We start from the raw sequence: 17,221 nt of genomic DNA, 5'->3' as shown, positions 1-17,221 counted from the left end.
CTGTCCCCCCACCCTTTCCCTTTCTTTTTGACTTCTTCCTCTTTCTTTCCCCCTTTTTACTTCCTTCCTTCTTTCCTTGCTTCCTTCCTACTCTGTTATTCCTCCCTCCAAATCGGAAGAACAGCAATTCACCATGCGTGGGGTTGAGATTCTCTTACCTGATGGATTCCAGCATCTCTTTCATTGACAGAAGGTCGACCTTGTCCTGTGCAGAGAGAGAGAAAAAGGCATGCAGCACAAAATGCTCCTCCAGGATTACAGTTACAAAATAGGCAGCTTATTTAGGTCTCTCTTTTTTGGATAAAGTACCGTATTTTTTGGAGTACAAGATGCAACTTTTCCCTTAAAAAAAGAGGGTGAAAAACTGGGTGTGTCTTATACACTGAATACAGCATTTTTGGCCTCCCGAAACCCCGCCCACTTCACCGTGTATTGCCTTTAGGAGGCTTCCGGAGTGCTCCGAGGGGCTGGGGAGGGCAAAAATGAGCGAAAAACAGGCCATTTTTTGTTCGTTTCCCCCACTTTTTTTGAAAAAAAAAAAGGGGGCCCATTTTCGGGAGGTCTGCCAAATGCAAAAACTTTTTTTTTTTAATTTGCCACTTCAAAATCTTGATGCGTCTTATGCACCTGTGCGTCTTATACTCCGAAAAATACAGCAATTATCTGAATTGTTTGGATACTTTATTTGGCCAAGCGTGTGATTAGACACACAAGGAATTTGTCTCCGGTACAGAAGTACGCAATGTACATTCAAGGAAAGAGGAGGAGGAGGAGGAGGAGGAGGAGGAGGAGGAGGAAGGGGAAGGAGTCAAGGTGGAGAACATATCTAGCACACCTACATCCTCCTATTTTCTCCACAACAGCAACCCTGTGAGGTGGGTTGGGCTGGCAAAGCATGATAGGCCCAGCCAGCTTTCAGGCTTTAGACAGAACTAGAACTCATCATCTTCCAGGTGATTGGCCCAAAGTCACCCAGTCAGCTTTCATGGCTAAGGCAGGACTAGAACTCACTGTCTCCTTGTTTTTAGCCTGGTGCCTTAACCACTACTAGACCAAGCTGACTCATTCATGGATCAAGAGATGCCAGCAGATAAGTGATCAACAGGCACCCTACCTACCCCAAAAAGGACAGGACCGTAAGCTTCAAATCTTGGCATCTTTGTGCCACTCAAATGGGCTCATTTAAAACCTGTTCTCTCTCTGTGTGTGTGTGTGTCTGTCTGTCTCTCTGTCTTTGTCTGTCTGTCTGTCTCTGTCTTTCTCTCTCTCTCTCTCTGTCTCTCTCCCCCCTCTCTATCTCTCTGTCTCTCTCTCAGTCTTTCTCTGTCTCTATCTTTCTCTGTCTGTCTCTCTGTCTGTCTCTGTTTCCCACCCCCCTCTCTATCTCTGTCTCTCTCTGTCTCCCTTCCCTCTCTCTATCTCTCTGTCTCTCTCTTGGTCTTTCTCTGTCTCTCTCTCTCTCTCTCAGTCTCTCTCTTGGTCTTTCTCTGTCTCTCTGTCTGTCTCTCTCTTGGTCTCTCTCTCTCTCTCTCCGTCTCTCTCTCTCTCTCTCTCCCTCCCCTCTCTCTGTCTCTCTCTTGGTCTTTCTCTCTCTCAGTCTCTCTCTCTGTCTCCCTCCCCTCTCTCTGTCACTCTCTCTCTCTCTCTCTCTCTCTCTCTCGGTCTCTCCGTCTCTCTCTCTCTCCCCCCCTCTATCTCTCTGTCTCTCTCTCAGTCTTTCTCTGTCTCTGTCTCTCTCGATCTTTCTCTGTCTCTCCCTCTCTATCTGTCTCTCTCTCTCTCCTCACCTCCTTTGCCTGATCCCAGACCACTTTCTCCATCGGGTTGGGCTCCATCGGTGGCAGAGTAAATTTGAAGTAGGGACGCATATTCTTGTAGACATAGATACATGGCCCAGAAGCCACAGCCAGGGCTGGTATGCGGGGCTCGTGAAGCTCCGTCAGAAAGGAGACCACGCTTGTGGGTAAATCTGGCAGGGTGTTTTCACTCAAGAGGGTGGTGCCCTGGTAGACCTTCAGCTTCATCTCATGGCCCGTCCAGCCAAAATTGCCCACCACTAACTGCAGGAGAGAGAGAGAACAAATACAACACGATTGACTTCTTTAAACCATCACCAATTGGATACAGATAGTCCTCCACTTATGACGAGCTGATTAGTGCCTGTTCAAAGTTACAACAGACCCCCCCAAAACCCGATACAGGTCATCTTTGATTTCTAACCATTTGTTTAGTGCCCACTAAACACTAAAACGGGCTGTGGATGATGTATATCCTGAACGGAAATGGGAAAAGTTGGCTAGGGATTTTCTATCTCCGGTAGGCATATTTTCTTTACCTTGTGGTCTCCATCCCCATGCAGGTCAGCCAGAGCTGGAAGAAAATGAACAGTCAACGAGAGGACAATGATGTAAACTTATCAAAGCCTACTAAGAACAGACAGCGGGAATCTTGGAATATGATCTAGAGTTGAGGGCTGAACTGTGGAGTCCTTAATGCTCTCTGAGCTTAGTATGTTTCCTTGCAGACTTTTTATTACCCAAGCAGGTAACATCATCAGCACAAGTGAGTGTGGGGATCTAATCCTTATCTCCTTTTCCTTTCTTTCCTTTCCTTTTCCATTCCAATTATTTTCTGTTCTATTCTGGTTCCCATTCTATTCTATGTTCCATTTCATTCCATTTTATTATCCCACCTTTTATATATATTTAAAATTCAAGGGAGCAAGCATGTTGAATATTCTTTCCTTTTCCTATTTTTTTCCACAATGGCAACAGCACTTAAGACTTATATACCGCTTTGCAGCCCTCTCTAAGCGGTTTGCAGAGTCAGCCTCTTGCCCCCAACGATCTGAGTCCTCATTTTACACACCTCGGAAGGATGGAAGGCTGAGTCAACCTTGAGCTTGGTGAGATTTGAACTGCCAAACTTCTTGCAGCCGGCAGTCAGCAGAAGTAGCCTGCAGTACTGCACTTTAACCACTGCGCCACCGTGGCACCACAAACCTGTGAGGTTGGTTGGGCTGAGAGACAGAGACTGGCCCAAGACACCCAGCTGTCTTTCATGCCCAGGGCGGGATGTGTTTTAAAACTTAGTATCGCCTAAGCCAGGCCATTCACCAAGATACTAAAACATCTCACACTGCCAGTTTAGACACATAGAATCATAGGACTGGAAGGGACCGTGGAGGTCATTTAGTCCAACCCCTTATTCAAGCAAGAGATTCTATACCATTCTGGATGGTCCAGTCTCTTCTTGAAAACCTCCAATGTTGGAGCATCCACAACTGCACTCCACCCCTCCACAAAAAAAGAGGAAAGAGGAGGGGGGGGAAAGGAGCTGAGACTTACTGACACACGAGGTAAAAGTGTGCAAATTGGCGACTGGATCGTAGTAGGCATCCAACCATTTGGAACTGGTGCGAACACTGTTGGCAACCACAGAAAAAAAGATGAAAAAGATATATGAACATGGCAAACCAATGTTTCACAACCTTGGTAGTTTGAAGATGGGCGGACTACATTTTCCAGAATTCCCCAGCCAATATGCTTTAAGATAGGAAGACCTCAATTGCTGGGTGGGAATTCTGGGAGTTGAGGTCCACCCATCTTAAAGTATGCTGGCTGGGGGATTCTGGGAGTCGAAGTCCACCCCTCTTAAAGCATGCTGGCTGGGGGATTCTGGGAGTCGAAGTCCACCCCTCTTAAAGCATGCTGGCTGGGGGATTCTGGGAGTTGAAGTCCACCCCTCTTAAAGCATGCTGGCTGGGGGATTCTGGGAGTCGAAGCCCACCCCTCTTTTTTTAAAAAATAGAATTTATTTTTATTTTCACAACAAACACAACACATAAAATCTTCCTTCTTTACATACTGTAGAAAGTGTATCAGTTGGTTACAAAAGGTTTTCGTACATCTCTTCCACAGTCATCCAGCATAATTCATATTAACTCAAGTATTTTAACTCAAATATTTATACATGTTACCTTTATAGCTCCATTTTTATTTGACTATAATTATTTAAACGTCCTTCATCATAAAATATACCAAGATTTAATACATAACCACATACTGGCATTTCATTTAATATTTCTAAAATCCTCCAATAACACTGAATCCTTATGTCCTGTTCTAGCTAAACATCCATAATATTTAATAACAAACATTTCTAATCCTCCTTTCCAAATCGCTGTTGGCAATTTTCATCTAGTTTCCTTATATTATATTCATAGATATATATAGGTTGTCATCATTATCCCTCCTTTATTTGACTATATCCTGTATCATAACATTTCCCCCCTAATAATCAAAACTTAACTGTATCTAACTTAATTCTTTTTTATTAACTTTTGTATATAGGATTTCTAATCTTCCTTTCATGGGTAGCATTCAATATTCATATCCAATTATTACTTATCATAACACTACACATTGTATACATTATTATCATTATCAATTATTTATTTAATTATAGCTATTATCACTAAATTTCACCAATTTTAACTAGTTTTAAGTTATACCCTTCCAGCTATCAACCTGTATCTTTCCAATAACAAAACGATCTTATATCTTCTGCCATAGTATTTTAACTCAGATATTTATACATGTTACCCTTATACCTCCATTTGTATTGTCCACCCCTCTCAAAGCACGCTGGATGGGGGATTTTGGGAATTGAAGCCCACCCCTCTTAAAGCATAATGGCTGGGGGATTCTGGAAGTTGAAGCCCACCTCTCTTAAAGCATGCTGGATGGGGGATTCTGGGAGTTGAAGCCCACCCCTCTTAAAGCATGCTGGTTGGGGGATTCTGGGAGTTGAGGTCCGCCCCTCTTAAAGCATGCTGGGTGGGGGATTCTGGGAGTTGAAGCCCACCCCTCTTAAAGCATGCTGGTTGGGGGATTCTGGGAGTTGAGGTCCGCCCCTCTTAAAGCATGCTGGATGGGGGATTCTGGGAGTTGAAGCCCACCCCTCTTAAAGCATGCTGGGTGGGGGATTCTGGGAGTTGAAGCCCACCCCTCTTAAAGCAGGCTGGGTGGGGGATTCTGGGAGTTGAAGCCCACCCCTCTTAAAGCATGCTGGTTGGGGGATTCTGGGTGTTGAGGTCCGCCCCTCTTAAAGCATGCTGGGTGGGGGATTCTGGGAATTGAAGCCCACCCATCTTAAATCATGCTGGATGGGGGATTCTGGGAGTTGAAGCCCACCCCTCTTAAAGCATGCTGGTTGGGGAATTCTTGGAGTTGAAGCCCACCCCTCTTAAATCATGCTGGATGGGGGATTCTGGGGGTTGAAGCTCACCCCTCTTAAAGCATGCTGGGTGGGGGATTCTGGGAGCTGAAGTCCACCCCTCTTAAAGCATAATGGCTGGGGGATTCTGGGAGTTGAAGCCCACCCCTCTTAAAGCATGCTGGGTGGGGGATTCTGGGAGTTGAAGCCCACCCCTCTTAAAGCATGCTGGGTGGGGGATTCTGGGAGTTGAAGCCCACCCCTCTTAAAGCATGCTGGGTGGGGGATTCTGGGAGTTGAAGTCCACTCCTCTTAAAGCATGCTGGGTGGGGGATTCTGGGAGTTGAAGCCCACCCCTCTTAAAGCATGCTGGGTGGGGGATTCTGGGAGTTGAAGTCCACCCCTCTTAAAGCATGCTGGGTGGGGGATTCTGGGAGTTGAAGCCCACCCCTCTTAAAGCATGCTGGGTGGGGGATTCTGGGAGTTGAAGCCCACCCCTCTTAAAGCATGCTGGGTGGGGGATTCTGGGAGTTGAAGCCCACCCCTCTTAAAGCATGCTGGGTGGGGAATTCTGGGAGCTGAAGTCCACCCCTCTTAAAGCATAATGGCTGGGGGATTCTGGGAGTTGAAGTCCACCCCTCTTAAAGCATGCTGGGTGGGGGATTCTGGGAGTTGAAGCCCACCCCTCTTAAAGCATGCTGGGTGGGGGATTCTGGGAGTTGAAGTCCACCCCTCTTAAAGCATGCTGGGTGGGGGATTCTGGGAGTTGAAGCCCACCCCTCTTAAAGCATGCTGGGTGGGGGATTCTGGGAGTTGAAGCCCACCCCTCTTAAAGCATGCTGGGTGGGGGATTCTGGGAGTTGAGGCCCACCCCTCTTAAAGCATGCTGGGTGGGGGATTCTGGGAGTTGAAGCCCACCCCTCTTAAAGCATGCTGGGTGGGGGATTCTGGGAGTTGAAGCCCACCCCTCTTAAAGCATGCTGGCTGGGGGATTCTGGGAGTTGAATCCCACCCCTCTTAAAGCATGCTGATTAGGGAACTCTGGGAGTTGAAGCCCACCCCTCTTAAAGCATGCTGGCTGGGGAATTCTGGGAGTTGAAGTCCACCCCTCTTAAAGCATGCTGGGTGGGGGATTCTGGGAGTTGAAGTCCACCCCTCTTAAAGCATGCTGGGTGGGGGATTCTGGGAGTTGAAGCCCACCCCTCTTAAAGCATGCTGGGTGGGGGATTCTGGGAGTTGAAGTCCACCCCTCTTAAAGCATGCTGGGTGGGGGATTCTGGGAGTTGAAGCCCACCCCTCTTAAAGCACGCTGGGTGGGGAATTCTGGGAGTTGAAGCCCACCCCTCTTAAAGCATGCTGGGTGGGGGATTCTGGGAGTTGAAGCCCACCCCTCTTAAAGCATGCTGGGTGGGGGATTCTGGGAGTTGAAGTCCACCCCTCTTAAAGCATGCTGGGTGGGGGATTCTGGGAGTTGAAGTCCACCCCTCTTAAAGCATGCTGGTTGGGGGATTCTGGGAGTTGAAGTCCACCCCTCTTAAAGCATGCTGGGTGGGGGATTCTGGGAGTTGAAGCCCACCCCTCTTAAAGCATGCTGGGTGGGGAATTCTGGGAGTTGAAGTCCACCCCTCTTAAAGCATGCTGGGTGGGGGATTCTGGGAGTTGAAGCCCACCCCTCTTAAAGCATGCTGGGTGGGGGATTCTGGGAGTTGAAGCCCACCCCTCTTAAAGCATGCTGGGTGGGGGATTCTGGGAGTTGAAGTCCACCCCTCTTAAAGCATGCTGGGTGGGGGATTCTGGGAGTTGAAGCCCACCCCTCTTAAAGCATGCTGGGTGGGGAATTCTGGGAGTTGAAGCCCACCCCTCTTAAAGCATGCTGGGTGGGGGATTCTGGGAGTTGAAGCCCACCCCTCTTAAAGCATGCTGGGTGGGGGATTCTGGGAGTTGAAGTCCACCCCTCTTAAAGCACGCTGGATGGAGGATTCTAGGAATTGAAGCCCACCCCTCTTAAAGCAGGCTGGAGGATTCTGGGAATTGAAGCCCACCCTTCTTAAAGCATGCTGGGTGGGGGATTCTGGGAATCGAAGCCCACCCCTCTTAAAGCATGCTGGGTGGGGGATTCTGGGAGTTGAAGTCCACCCCTCTTAAAGCATGCTGGGTGGGGGATTCTGGGAGTTGAAGCCCACCCCTCTTAAAGCATGCTGGGTGGGGAATTCTGGGAGTTGAAGCCCACCCCTCTTAAAGCATGCTGGGTGGGGGATTCTGGGAGTTGAAGCCCACCCCTCTTAAAGCACGCTGGATGGGGGATTCTGGGAACTGAAGCCCACCCCTCTTAAAGCAGGCTGGAGGATTCTGGGAATTGAAGCCCACCCTTCTTAAAGCATGCTGGGTGGGGGATTCTGGGAATCGAAGCCCACCCCTCTTAAAGCATGCTGGGTGGGGGATTCTGGGAATCGAAGCCCACCCCTCTTAAAGCAGGCTGGAGGATTCTGGGAGTTGAAGCCCACCCCTCTTAAAGCATGCTGGGTGGGGGATTCTGGGAGTTGAAGCCCACCCCTCTTAAAGCATGCTGGGTGGGGGATTCTGGGAGTTGAAGTCCACCCCTCTTAAAGCATGCTGGGTGGGGGATTCTGGGAGTTGAAGCCCACCCCTCTTAAAGCATGCTGGGTGGGGAATTCTGGGAGTTGAAGCCCACCCCTCTTAAAGCATGCTGGGTGGGGGATTCTGGGAGTTGAAGCCCACCCCTCTTAAAGCATGCTGGGTGGGGGATTCTGGGAGTTGAAGTCCACCCCTCTTAAAGCACGCTGGATGGAGGATTCTAGGAATTGAAGCCCACCCCTCTTAAAGCAGGCTGGAGGATTCTGGGAATTGAAGCCCACCCTTCTTAAAGCATGCTGGGTGGGGGATTCTGGGAATCGAAGCCCACCCCTCTTAAAGCATGCTGGGTGGGGGATTCTGGGAGTTGAAGTCCACCCCTCTTAAAGCATGCTGGGTGGGGGATTCTGGGAGTTGAAGCCCACCCCTCTTAAAGCATGCTGGGTGGGGAATTCTGGGAGTTGAAGCCCACCCCTCTTAAAGCATGCTGGGTGGGGGATTCTGGGAGTTGAAGCCCACCCCTCTTAAAGCACGCTGGATGGGGGATTCTGGGAGTTGAAGCCCACCCCTCTTAAAGCATGCTGGGTGGGGGATTCTGGGAGTTGAAGCCCACCCCTCTTAAAGCATGCTGGGTGGGGGATTCTGGGAGTTGAAGCCCACCCCTCTTAAAGCATGCTGGGTGGGGGATTCTGGGAGTTGAAGCCCACCCCTCTTAAAGCATGCTGGGTGGGGAATTCTGGGAGTTGAAGCCCACCCCTCTTAAAGCATGCTGGGTGGGGGATTCTGGGAGTTGAAGCCCACCCCTCTTAAAGCACGCTGGATGGGGGATTCTGGGAACTGAAGCCCACCCCTCTTAAAGCAGGCTGGAGGATTCTGGGAATTGAAGCCCACCCTTCTTAAAGCATGCTGGGTGGGGGATTCTGGGAATCGAAGCCCACCCCTCTTAAAGCATGCTGGGTGGGGGATTCTGGGAATCGAAGCCCACCCCTCTTAAAGCAGGCTGGAGGATTCTGGGAATTGAAGCCCACCCCTCTTAAAGCATGCTGGGTGGGGGATTCTGGGAGCTGAAGTCCGCCCATCTTCAAGTCGCCAAGGCTGAGAAACACTGTGGTAGCGTCAATCTAGGCTAGATTCCCAAAGACTCTCCTGTCCATACAAATGGATATCTTCCCCTCAAAGCGGACCCAGAAGGGGGAATGAGGGAGAATTGGCTCCTTTTCTCGTCCCTCACAACATTTTTTCCGCCCTGAAGGGCTGCGCTCGCTATATCCCTGGCTGCATGCCGGGTGTTTGTTTTTACCCGTCGCCTGCGCCTCTGGAAGACACCGCCATCGCCATGGGCCCTGGAAGCCCTCACTGCTAGGCCGCGAAGCCCGTTGCCATGGAAACCTCACGACGGGCAAGGGGTGCACCGCGAAAAGGAGCTCTCGCCTGCGAAGCCCGTTGCTATGGAAACCCCCCTCGGCGCGCAATGGGCGCATCGCGAAAATGAGTCCCCACTCAAAACGGGCTCATAAACTTCCAAAAGTTAAGAGTGACCCGCGCCGGGAAGCTTCCGAGACCGACTTGAAATTTTCCTTTCGTTTTCTCTGCAAGCCGTTGAAATAAGGCAGAGATCTCCAAACTTGAAAGCTTTGTGGACTTCAAGTCCCAGAGTTCCCCAGCCAGCATGTCTGGCTAGGGAATTCTGGGATTTGAAGTCCACAAGTCTTAAAGTTGCCAAGTTTGAAGACCTCTGAAATAAGGGAGTTTGATCAACTGGCTGACCTGGAGAGACGATTTATTCTGATCATTTTGGGTTTGGGGTATCCCAAAATTTATTGGGGGTGGGTGGGAAATAGTGATACATACACAGTCCTGGGATTCACAGCTAGCAAGGGTTTAGCCCCCTTTCAAAGAAATAAAAGTGTGCAATGAATTAGTTGCATTTCCAGTCTCTATTTCTCTATTTGCACAATTTTCCGGGACTTGCAAAATCAGCCACACAACAAATTTTAAGTTGTGCTGTGTTTGATGCATCTGCCACCTCTCCTTTGGTCATCTGTATGGCACATTCCTCCATGATGGAATAGGAAAGAATAAAAGGGGGGTTTCTGTCCATGCACAGAGTGCCTTCTTCCGCCTTCTGGAAGAACTCAAGATTTCTCCATCTGAGCTTCTTCGAGACATGGGACCAACTGGACTTCCCCCCCCCCCTTTTTCTCATCCCAAGTAACAAACATTGGTAGTTGACTTGCAACCCAAAAGGAGCTCCAAAATTTCTGTTGCTAAACGAGGCAGCTAGTAACCGATTTCCCCCCATTTTACACCTTGCCTTGCCATTGTGGTTAATTGAATCACCGCAGTTGGGAAGTTAAGCACCCGGTTGTTAAGTGAATCCGGCTTCTCCGTGGACTTTGCTTGTCGGGAGGTTGCAGAAAGGGATCACGTAACTCCGGGACACTGCAACCGTCATAAATATGAGACAGTTGCCAAGTGTATTTTGGTGACATGACGGTGGCAATGTTGCAATGGTAGAAACAGGGCATAAATCACTTATTTCAGGGGTTGTAACTTGAGTCACTAAATGAAGTTGAGGATTACCTGTACCAAACCCTGGTTGGGAATCATGTGTTTTGTAGTCAGAGGGGAGTTGGATGAGTCTGTTGTTTCAATGAAAGGGCATCTTCAATGATTCATTGGTCATCGACTCTGCAACCGTGAGCCATTTTTATTTTTCAAATCCAACAGCTCATATACACACGTTTATGTAATCGCACCCCATGGCATAAAATTGTAGATTGCTCTCTGAAACGGGACGGGAACCAAGGCTTGTTAATAAGCCACCTGTATCGATTAACTGAGTTCACACTTAAGTCATAAACTACCAAGCCATCAAGGCATGGTTGATAAGCCACAATTGGCTGGGCTGACACATCATCCTAAACCAGAATTAAATACAGTGGCATTAAGAGCCGAGGTGGCGCAGTGGTTAAATGCAGCACTGCAGGCTACTTCAGCTGACTGCAGTTCTGCAGTTCGGCTGTTCAAATCTCACCGGCTCAGGGTTGACTCAGCCTTCCATCCTTCCGAGGTGGGTAAAATGAGGACCCGGATTGTTGTTGGGGGCGATATGCTGACTCTGTAAACCGCTTAGAGAGGGCTGAAAGCCCTATGAAGCGGTAGATAAGTCTAACTGCTATTGCTATTCTCCCCCCTCAATTTAATATTTTCTTCCCAACTCAAGTTTCAAACGAGTTTTCCTCCACCAACAGCCGCCAGTCTAGGAACCAAGATTTATTACTTCCAAATATTATCCAGTGTGCTCAAATTGCGTAACAGTCGGATCGAATGCCTGCCCTCCAACGCCACCCCAAAGGTGAGAGAAATCACCCAGCTAAGTCCAAGAGAAAAGAAACACACCCAAAACCAAGAGAGGCCAGGCCATTTTTTCAAAACCGATCTGTGGCCCCCCACCAAAAGAGATCCGGTCCAATTTCCAATTGTCACCTCCGTTGAGATCGGAGGGCCAGTGAGGAGATAAAAAGTGGTTTGTCCCGAGATCTTGGCACAATCAGGTAAGGAGACGAGGAATCTTGGCTCGTCACTCGATGAGCTTTTTGGCCTTGAAAAACCGTCGTAGATAGAACACCTGCCAGGACGCTAAGCTGACCAGACACAGCATGGAGAAAATGCTAAAGTAGAAAACTCGAGTGCTGGTGGATTCTGCAAAAAAGAAAGGAGAGCAGAGGTGGGTTCCTACCGGTTCGCACCTATTCGGTAGAACCGGTTCGTCAAAGCTACCGAACCGGTTAGAAGAGGTTCCACCAGTGGACCCGGAAAGCAGGCCACACCTACAGAAGAGGTCCCAAAAATTTTTTTGAAACCCACCACTGAAGGAGAGGAAGGATCACCCACACGGCGCTGGCAGTTACTAAGACCGTGGTGACTTTAAAACTTGTGGGCTACAAACTCCCAGAATTCCCCAGCCAGAATACTTTAATATGAGTGGAACTTTGATTCCCAGAATTCCCCAGCCAGCATGCCTTAAGATGGATGGATTTTAACTCCCAGAATCCCCTAGCCAGCACGCTTCAGATGAGTAAATCTAAACTCCCTAGAATTGTTCAGCCAAGGTTGAGAAACTGTAATCTGGCCTGTTTGAAAAGAGAACTAGCTGATGGCTCAAATTGACAGTGATTGATGGCTAACCTGAATCTCCTGGTTTGTTAACCCCAAGCTGTCCATCAGAATCAATACATGCCTGTTTGGGGATTCTGGGAGTTGAAATGTGCACGTCTTTCAAGAGGCCAAGATTGAGAATCTCTGCTCTGATGAGCCGCGGTGGCGCAGTGGTTAAGAGTGCAGTACTGAAGGCTATTTCTGCTGACTGCCGGCTGCCTGCAATTTGGCAGATCAAATCTCTCCAGGCTCAAGAGGTTGACTCAGCCTTCCGAGGTCAGTAAAATGAGGACCCAGATTGTTGGGGGCAAGAGACTGACTCTGTAAACTGCTTAGAAGGGGCTGAAAAGCACTATAAAGCGGTATGTAAGTCTTAATTGATAATGTTATTGCTTCCTTCCTTCCTTCCCAGTGATTAACTCTGCACACTGCCAACAGTTCGATCCTGACTGGCTCAAGGTCGACTCAGCCTTCCGTCCTTCTGAGGCCGGTAAAATGAGGACCCAGATTCTTGGGGGCAAGAGGCTGCTTCTGTAAACCACTTAGAGGGCTGTAAAGCACTATGAAGCGGTATATAAGTCTAAGTGCTATTGCTATCTTCCTTCATTCCCTTCCTTTCTTTCCAGCGATTAGTACTGCAGGCTAACCCTGCCCACTGCTAGCAGTTCGATCCTGATTGGCTCAAGGTTGACTCACTTTCCGTCCTTCCGAGAGACCGGTAAAACAAGGACCCAGATTGTTGGGGGCAAGAGGCTGACTCTGTAAACTGCTTAGAGAGGGCTGTAAAGCACTGTAAAGCAGAATAAAAGTCTAAGGGCTATTTCTATTGCTATCTAGCACTAGTTAGAAGGAGAAGTGGCAGATGGCTCATATCGACATATTATAGCTTGAATTACCTTGCTTGTTAACCTCAAGTTTACAATCAAGAGTCCGTGCATACTGGCTGAGGGATTCTGGGAATTGAAGTCCACATAGTAGCTAAGACTAGGGCAGTGGTTCCCAAACTTGGCAACTTTAAGACTTGTGGACTTCAACTCCCAGAATTCACCAGCTAGCTCTTCTGGCTGGAGAACTCTGGGAGTTGAAGTCCACAAGTCTTAAAGTTGCCAAGTTTGGGAACCACTGGACTAGGGAACATCGAGTCTTGGCTTCCCTGGGAGTTCAGAAGAAGCTTGGAAGCAAGAGGCAGCGGATGCAGAAGATGGTAAGTTCTGCTGTTTTTCTTGGGGGGGGGGGGGGGTCATTTGCCCAGAAATGCAGGGGGTCAAATCCCCAATTAGAAAGCCTGGGCCTTACCATTGGTATCCCGCATCTCCTCTTCCCGTTTTTTCATGAAGGCGAAATCCTTGACGATGGACTCGGAAAGGTCCTCCAGCCGGCGGAGGTCGATCTCCAACGGCTTCAGCTTCTCCGCTTTTGCGACCTGGCAGGAAGAGCCATAGAGTTTGGCGTGGGAAGAGTGGCCTCACGTCTGCAGTGACATAATCACGCTTGTGGCATCATCCTGTGGCATCATCCTGTGATGATGTCACCCTGACCCCTCCCAGGGGCCATCAGGGAGAAGTGAAGTTAAGTAGCGCCACCATTAATGGCCGTCGTCAGGCCGCACACCTAGTCAAGTTACCAGTCCTCAAAGAACATTTCTATAACATGGTGAACAATTGGGCTTTTTTCCCCCCCACAAACGAGCTTATCCACTTCAAATTAGTCATAATTGGGATCAAAATTTCCTCTGCTAAAAGCAAGGCAGTTGTTAAGGGAGTCACCCCCAATTTTATGGCCTTTTTCAACATGGTTGTTAAGTGAATCCCTGCAGTTGTTAAATGAATTGTACGGTCGTTAAGCGAATCCGGTTTCCCTCACTGACTTTATTTTAAGATTGGGATTACTTTAGAAATCTAGGAAGGTGTATTAATTGAGCAACCGTGTTAATTAAATCTGTGATTTGAATGCAGCCTCTGAACTTGCCACAGAACAATCTGGACTTAACAAATATTCACAGTTACACTTAGTCAAAAAAGTTGACTTACGTTTTCATAATTCATGGCTTCTACCCCATGTTTAACATTGAGGGTGACCAGTTGGTCTGGCAGCCGAAAATTCCCTGAAAATAAAGAAAAGGGAAGGTTGGGTATAGGATGAAAAACACAAGGAGAAAAATCAAATTAGCTATACAGGCTTGGTTCGTTCTACTGAAATGGCTGGATTCCCACGAAGTACAGTAGTAACCAAAATTGTGGAAACCTTTTGGGAAAAGTGTATTTTTCAGGTTTGATGGCTAATAACACCCATTTTTGTTTTTTGCAGTACTACCATAAAATTATATCTCAATGGAAAGATAATTTAATCAGGAATGTAATGCAACGACATTTGTTCAATTATCTGTATTCTATCAAAAGTTACAGCCAAATAACCAGAAAAAGAAAATGTGCTTAGGCTGATAACAGGTAGCTTTCCTTCATTTCCTTCTCATTATAACAGCTCCAGAACTAAAAGACTTAGTTCACTCTATGGGAAGACACTGTAATTCATGCTACAGGTTACCCACCTAAGTATTAACTGACACGGTGATCATTTTTGTATATCTCGTTTTTTTCTATGGTGATAATATTAGTATATCTCATTTTTTCTACATGTTTCACTTTTCTTCTTTGTAACTGCTATTCTAAGAGCAAATCCTTCATAAAAATTATTACATTACATTCTTGATTCAAATATCTTTTCATTGATATATAATTTTATGGTGCTACTCCAAAAAAAAGTGGTGTTATTAGCCATCAAACCTCAAAAATACTGTACACTTTTCCCAAAAGGTTTTTCACAATTTTGGCCACTACCGTATTAAGTTGCCAATTGTGATATACAAATTATAATATTTGGTTTTACTAACCATAGCAAAACCAAGCTAAGAAAGCCTATTGCAGTTTTTATATTCTTATTAATTACTGCATATTAATAGTAATAGAAGGACTCAACAGGTAAGATAAAAAGGCCAAATCTAATCTGACTGTGCACTAAAACATGGAATATAATAATAATAAAGTATGTTCCTAATATTCTTAACATTTTCTATGTTCTACTGTATTGAGTGAGGTTAGCTAAATATAATAGCAGTAATATAAGTTAATATAAAAAATACAAACTAGAGAAAATCCTAATACACAAAGACTTGCAACAACTGGGGCAAAAGATAGCAATTAGGACCAATAGTGGTTGGTGCCATCCCAAAACATCTGGATCACACCTGGAACACCACTGGCATTGCCAAAATCCCCCATTGCAAAAGGCACCTTGACTTGGCACAGCTGACATTTTGTGACCAAACCTTTAATATTATTAAAGATCCTTGGGAAAGATTTGACAGATGGATAAAAATGCCAAATTCAGTTTAAACATCTGGGTGACAAAACTTAACAACAACAACAACAATAATGGGGTTCAGTTTTGTCTGAAACCTCTTTCAAATCCCGTAGCACAATAAGAAACCTCCAAAAATAAATCTAAAGTAAAAAGTGCCTTTGGTCAACACGAACAAAGATATTTCAAATGATCAAAACAAATTTCCTAACTTTTGGTGGCAAAACCCATCGAACCACGTCAGTTAAAACATTTCCGTTTTTTTGTTTGTTTGCCTTTGTGCAACTTATTATAGCCATTTGACTTTTTAATTTTAATTTAGGGGGCTGCGAGACTCAATGTGTTTGCTTTAGCTGACCATCACACACACAAAAAAATCACATAAATTTTGGAAAAATTGATGAATGTATTCTATTGATGAATTTATTCTATTTTATTTTTCTTAATGTACACCGAGAGCATTTGCACCAAAGACAAATTCCTTGTGTGTCCAATCACACTTGGCCAATAAAGAATTCTATTCTATTCTATTCTATTCTATATTCTAATTCTATTCTAGAATAGAATAGTCCTTCGGGATTGGGCGGCATATAAATTTTACAAATAAATAAATAAATATTCTAAATTCTAATTCTAAATACTAATTCTATTCTGTTCTATTCTAAAAACTCACAACCAATTAAAAGTTTGTTGTGGGGAGTAAAAAAGCAACACTGGACCTCTCTCTTCCCAAAGTAAGACCCATCCCCACGCTGCAGGAAGGCCCTGAATGGGGACGATGGGCCCTGTAGTCAGGCAGCTGCATGCCCTCACCTGTCTGTCCGTGACTCTGGAAGCAAATCTCGTAGATTTCGTAGTCTTCGGTGGTGAAGGCGAATTTCCCCTTCTTGGCTTCCTCCTTGGAGTAGAGCAGGTGCCCGGACGAGTCGGTCACCTGCGAGCAGAAGAAGAGAGAACCCCTGAGCATGCACAGAGTGCAAAACCCAGATCAGCAACAGCTTGCAAGAGCTCAGGCGGTGCATTAAGGGTTGGAGGGTTGTGCAAAAGGGTCGGGGAGGAAGAAGAAGGGAATGTCTCGCTCCCACCTTTAAGTCCGTCCGGATGCCCGGTGCGGCCGCTTCGGACACTTCGAACTCGCCGGTGACCATCACGTCCCGGTGCAGTTCCTCTTTCAAGCACTTACGGCTCAGCGGGGGCAAGTGGAAGGAGAGCCCCCGGCAGCGGCCGGCAGATAGGACCAGCAGCACGGCCCAGGGACCCAGCAGGGCGGGCAGCCACATGGTGACGCTGGAAAAGGGAGACCCTCGCCTTCCCCGGGGCTGATTTTGGGTGGGGGTCTCCAAATGACCCCGGTGCTGATCTTGGGGTGGGGTGGTTTGTTCCAACGACCCCAACCCTTCGGGGTTCGGATCGCACCCAGAACCCGGGTTGGCACGTTCCCACGACCCTCTTCTCCCGCTTCCCTTCCCGGGATCGCGCTTTGCACGGTGCAAACGCCGCCGCGACCTCCAACCGTTCTGCGCTTCCCCGGGCGCGAGCTCCGGGGATTGTCCAAGCGCGCATGCGCGGCTGGCTCCCCTCGCCGCGCCCCCCTTGGGCTGCGTCTCCGCGCGACGTGGCGCGGCCTCCTGCTTCGTTCCGGGTTGGGGGCGGGGCCCGAGGAAGGACCGCCCCCTCCTAACGAAAACCGGAGGTTGGGGAAGGGCCTGCGGGGAAGGGGCCGGTTCGCCATCCGCTTCCATCCTCGCGGGGCGCAGCGGGGTTTTGGGCAGGGGATGGCGGGGGTGGGGGAAAGGAGGGTGCTGAGGCAGGGGAAAGGCCGATTTGACACCCGGGGTTTCGCCCACGCGTTAGTCCCCCAAGCTGGGGGGGACTTTCAGAGATGTGGACTTCA

At 47.8% G+C, this 17,221-nt stretch overlaps 2 protein-coding genes across 3 annotated transcripts in view; both read right to left on the bottom strand.

Annotated features, from left to right (window-relative positions):
• The window catches only part of BBS1 (Bardet-Biedl syndrome 1), a 28,004-nt gene extending 18,752 nt beyond the window's left edge, over window positions 1–9,252 (bottom strand). For both annotated transcript variants that reach the window (XM_032234443.1, XM_032234444.1), the window contains exons 1-5: window positions 9,110–9,252; window positions 3,348–3,424; window positions 2,336–2,370; window positions 1,788–2,060; window positions 159–205 (exon numbers count right to left, since the gene is read on the bottom strand). In XM_032234443.1, the coding sequence (XP_032090334.1) occupies window positions 159–205; window positions 1,788–2,060; window positions 2,336–2,370; window positions 3,348–3,424; window positions 9,110–9,147 (470 nt within the window). In that variant the 5' untranslated portion in view covers window positions 9,148–9,252. The remainder of the gene's footprint in view (window positions 1–158; window positions 206–1,787; window positions 2,061–2,335; window positions 2,371–3,347; window positions 3,425–9,109) is intronic.
• Window positions 9,253–11,070: 1,818 nt separating this feature from the next.
• LOC116520244 (transmembrane emp24 domain-containing protein 10-like) lies at window positions 11,071–16,905 on the bottom strand. The gene is given in 6 exon segments (XM_032234404.1): window positions 11,071–11,514; window positions 13,267–13,393; window positions 14,001–14,074; window positions 16,141–16,261; window positions 16,413–16,850; window positions 16,852–16,905. Coding segments are annotated over 6 exon segments (921 nt in total). The 5' UTR covers window positions 16,891–16,905; the 3' UTR covers window positions 11,071–11,392.
• Between the last annotated feature and the right edge of the window lie 316 nt (window positions 16,906–17,221).

Source organism: Thamnophis elegans, chromosome 17 (assembly GCF_009769535.1).
Source record: "Thamnophis elegans isolate rThaEle1 chromosome 17, rThaEle1.pri, whole genome shotgun sequence".
Classification (NCBI taxonomy): Eukaryota; Metazoa; Chordata; class Lepidosauria; order Squamata; family Colubridae; genus Thamnophis; species Thamnophis elegans.
This window is presented reverse-complemented; position numbering and strand designations above follow the sequence as displayed.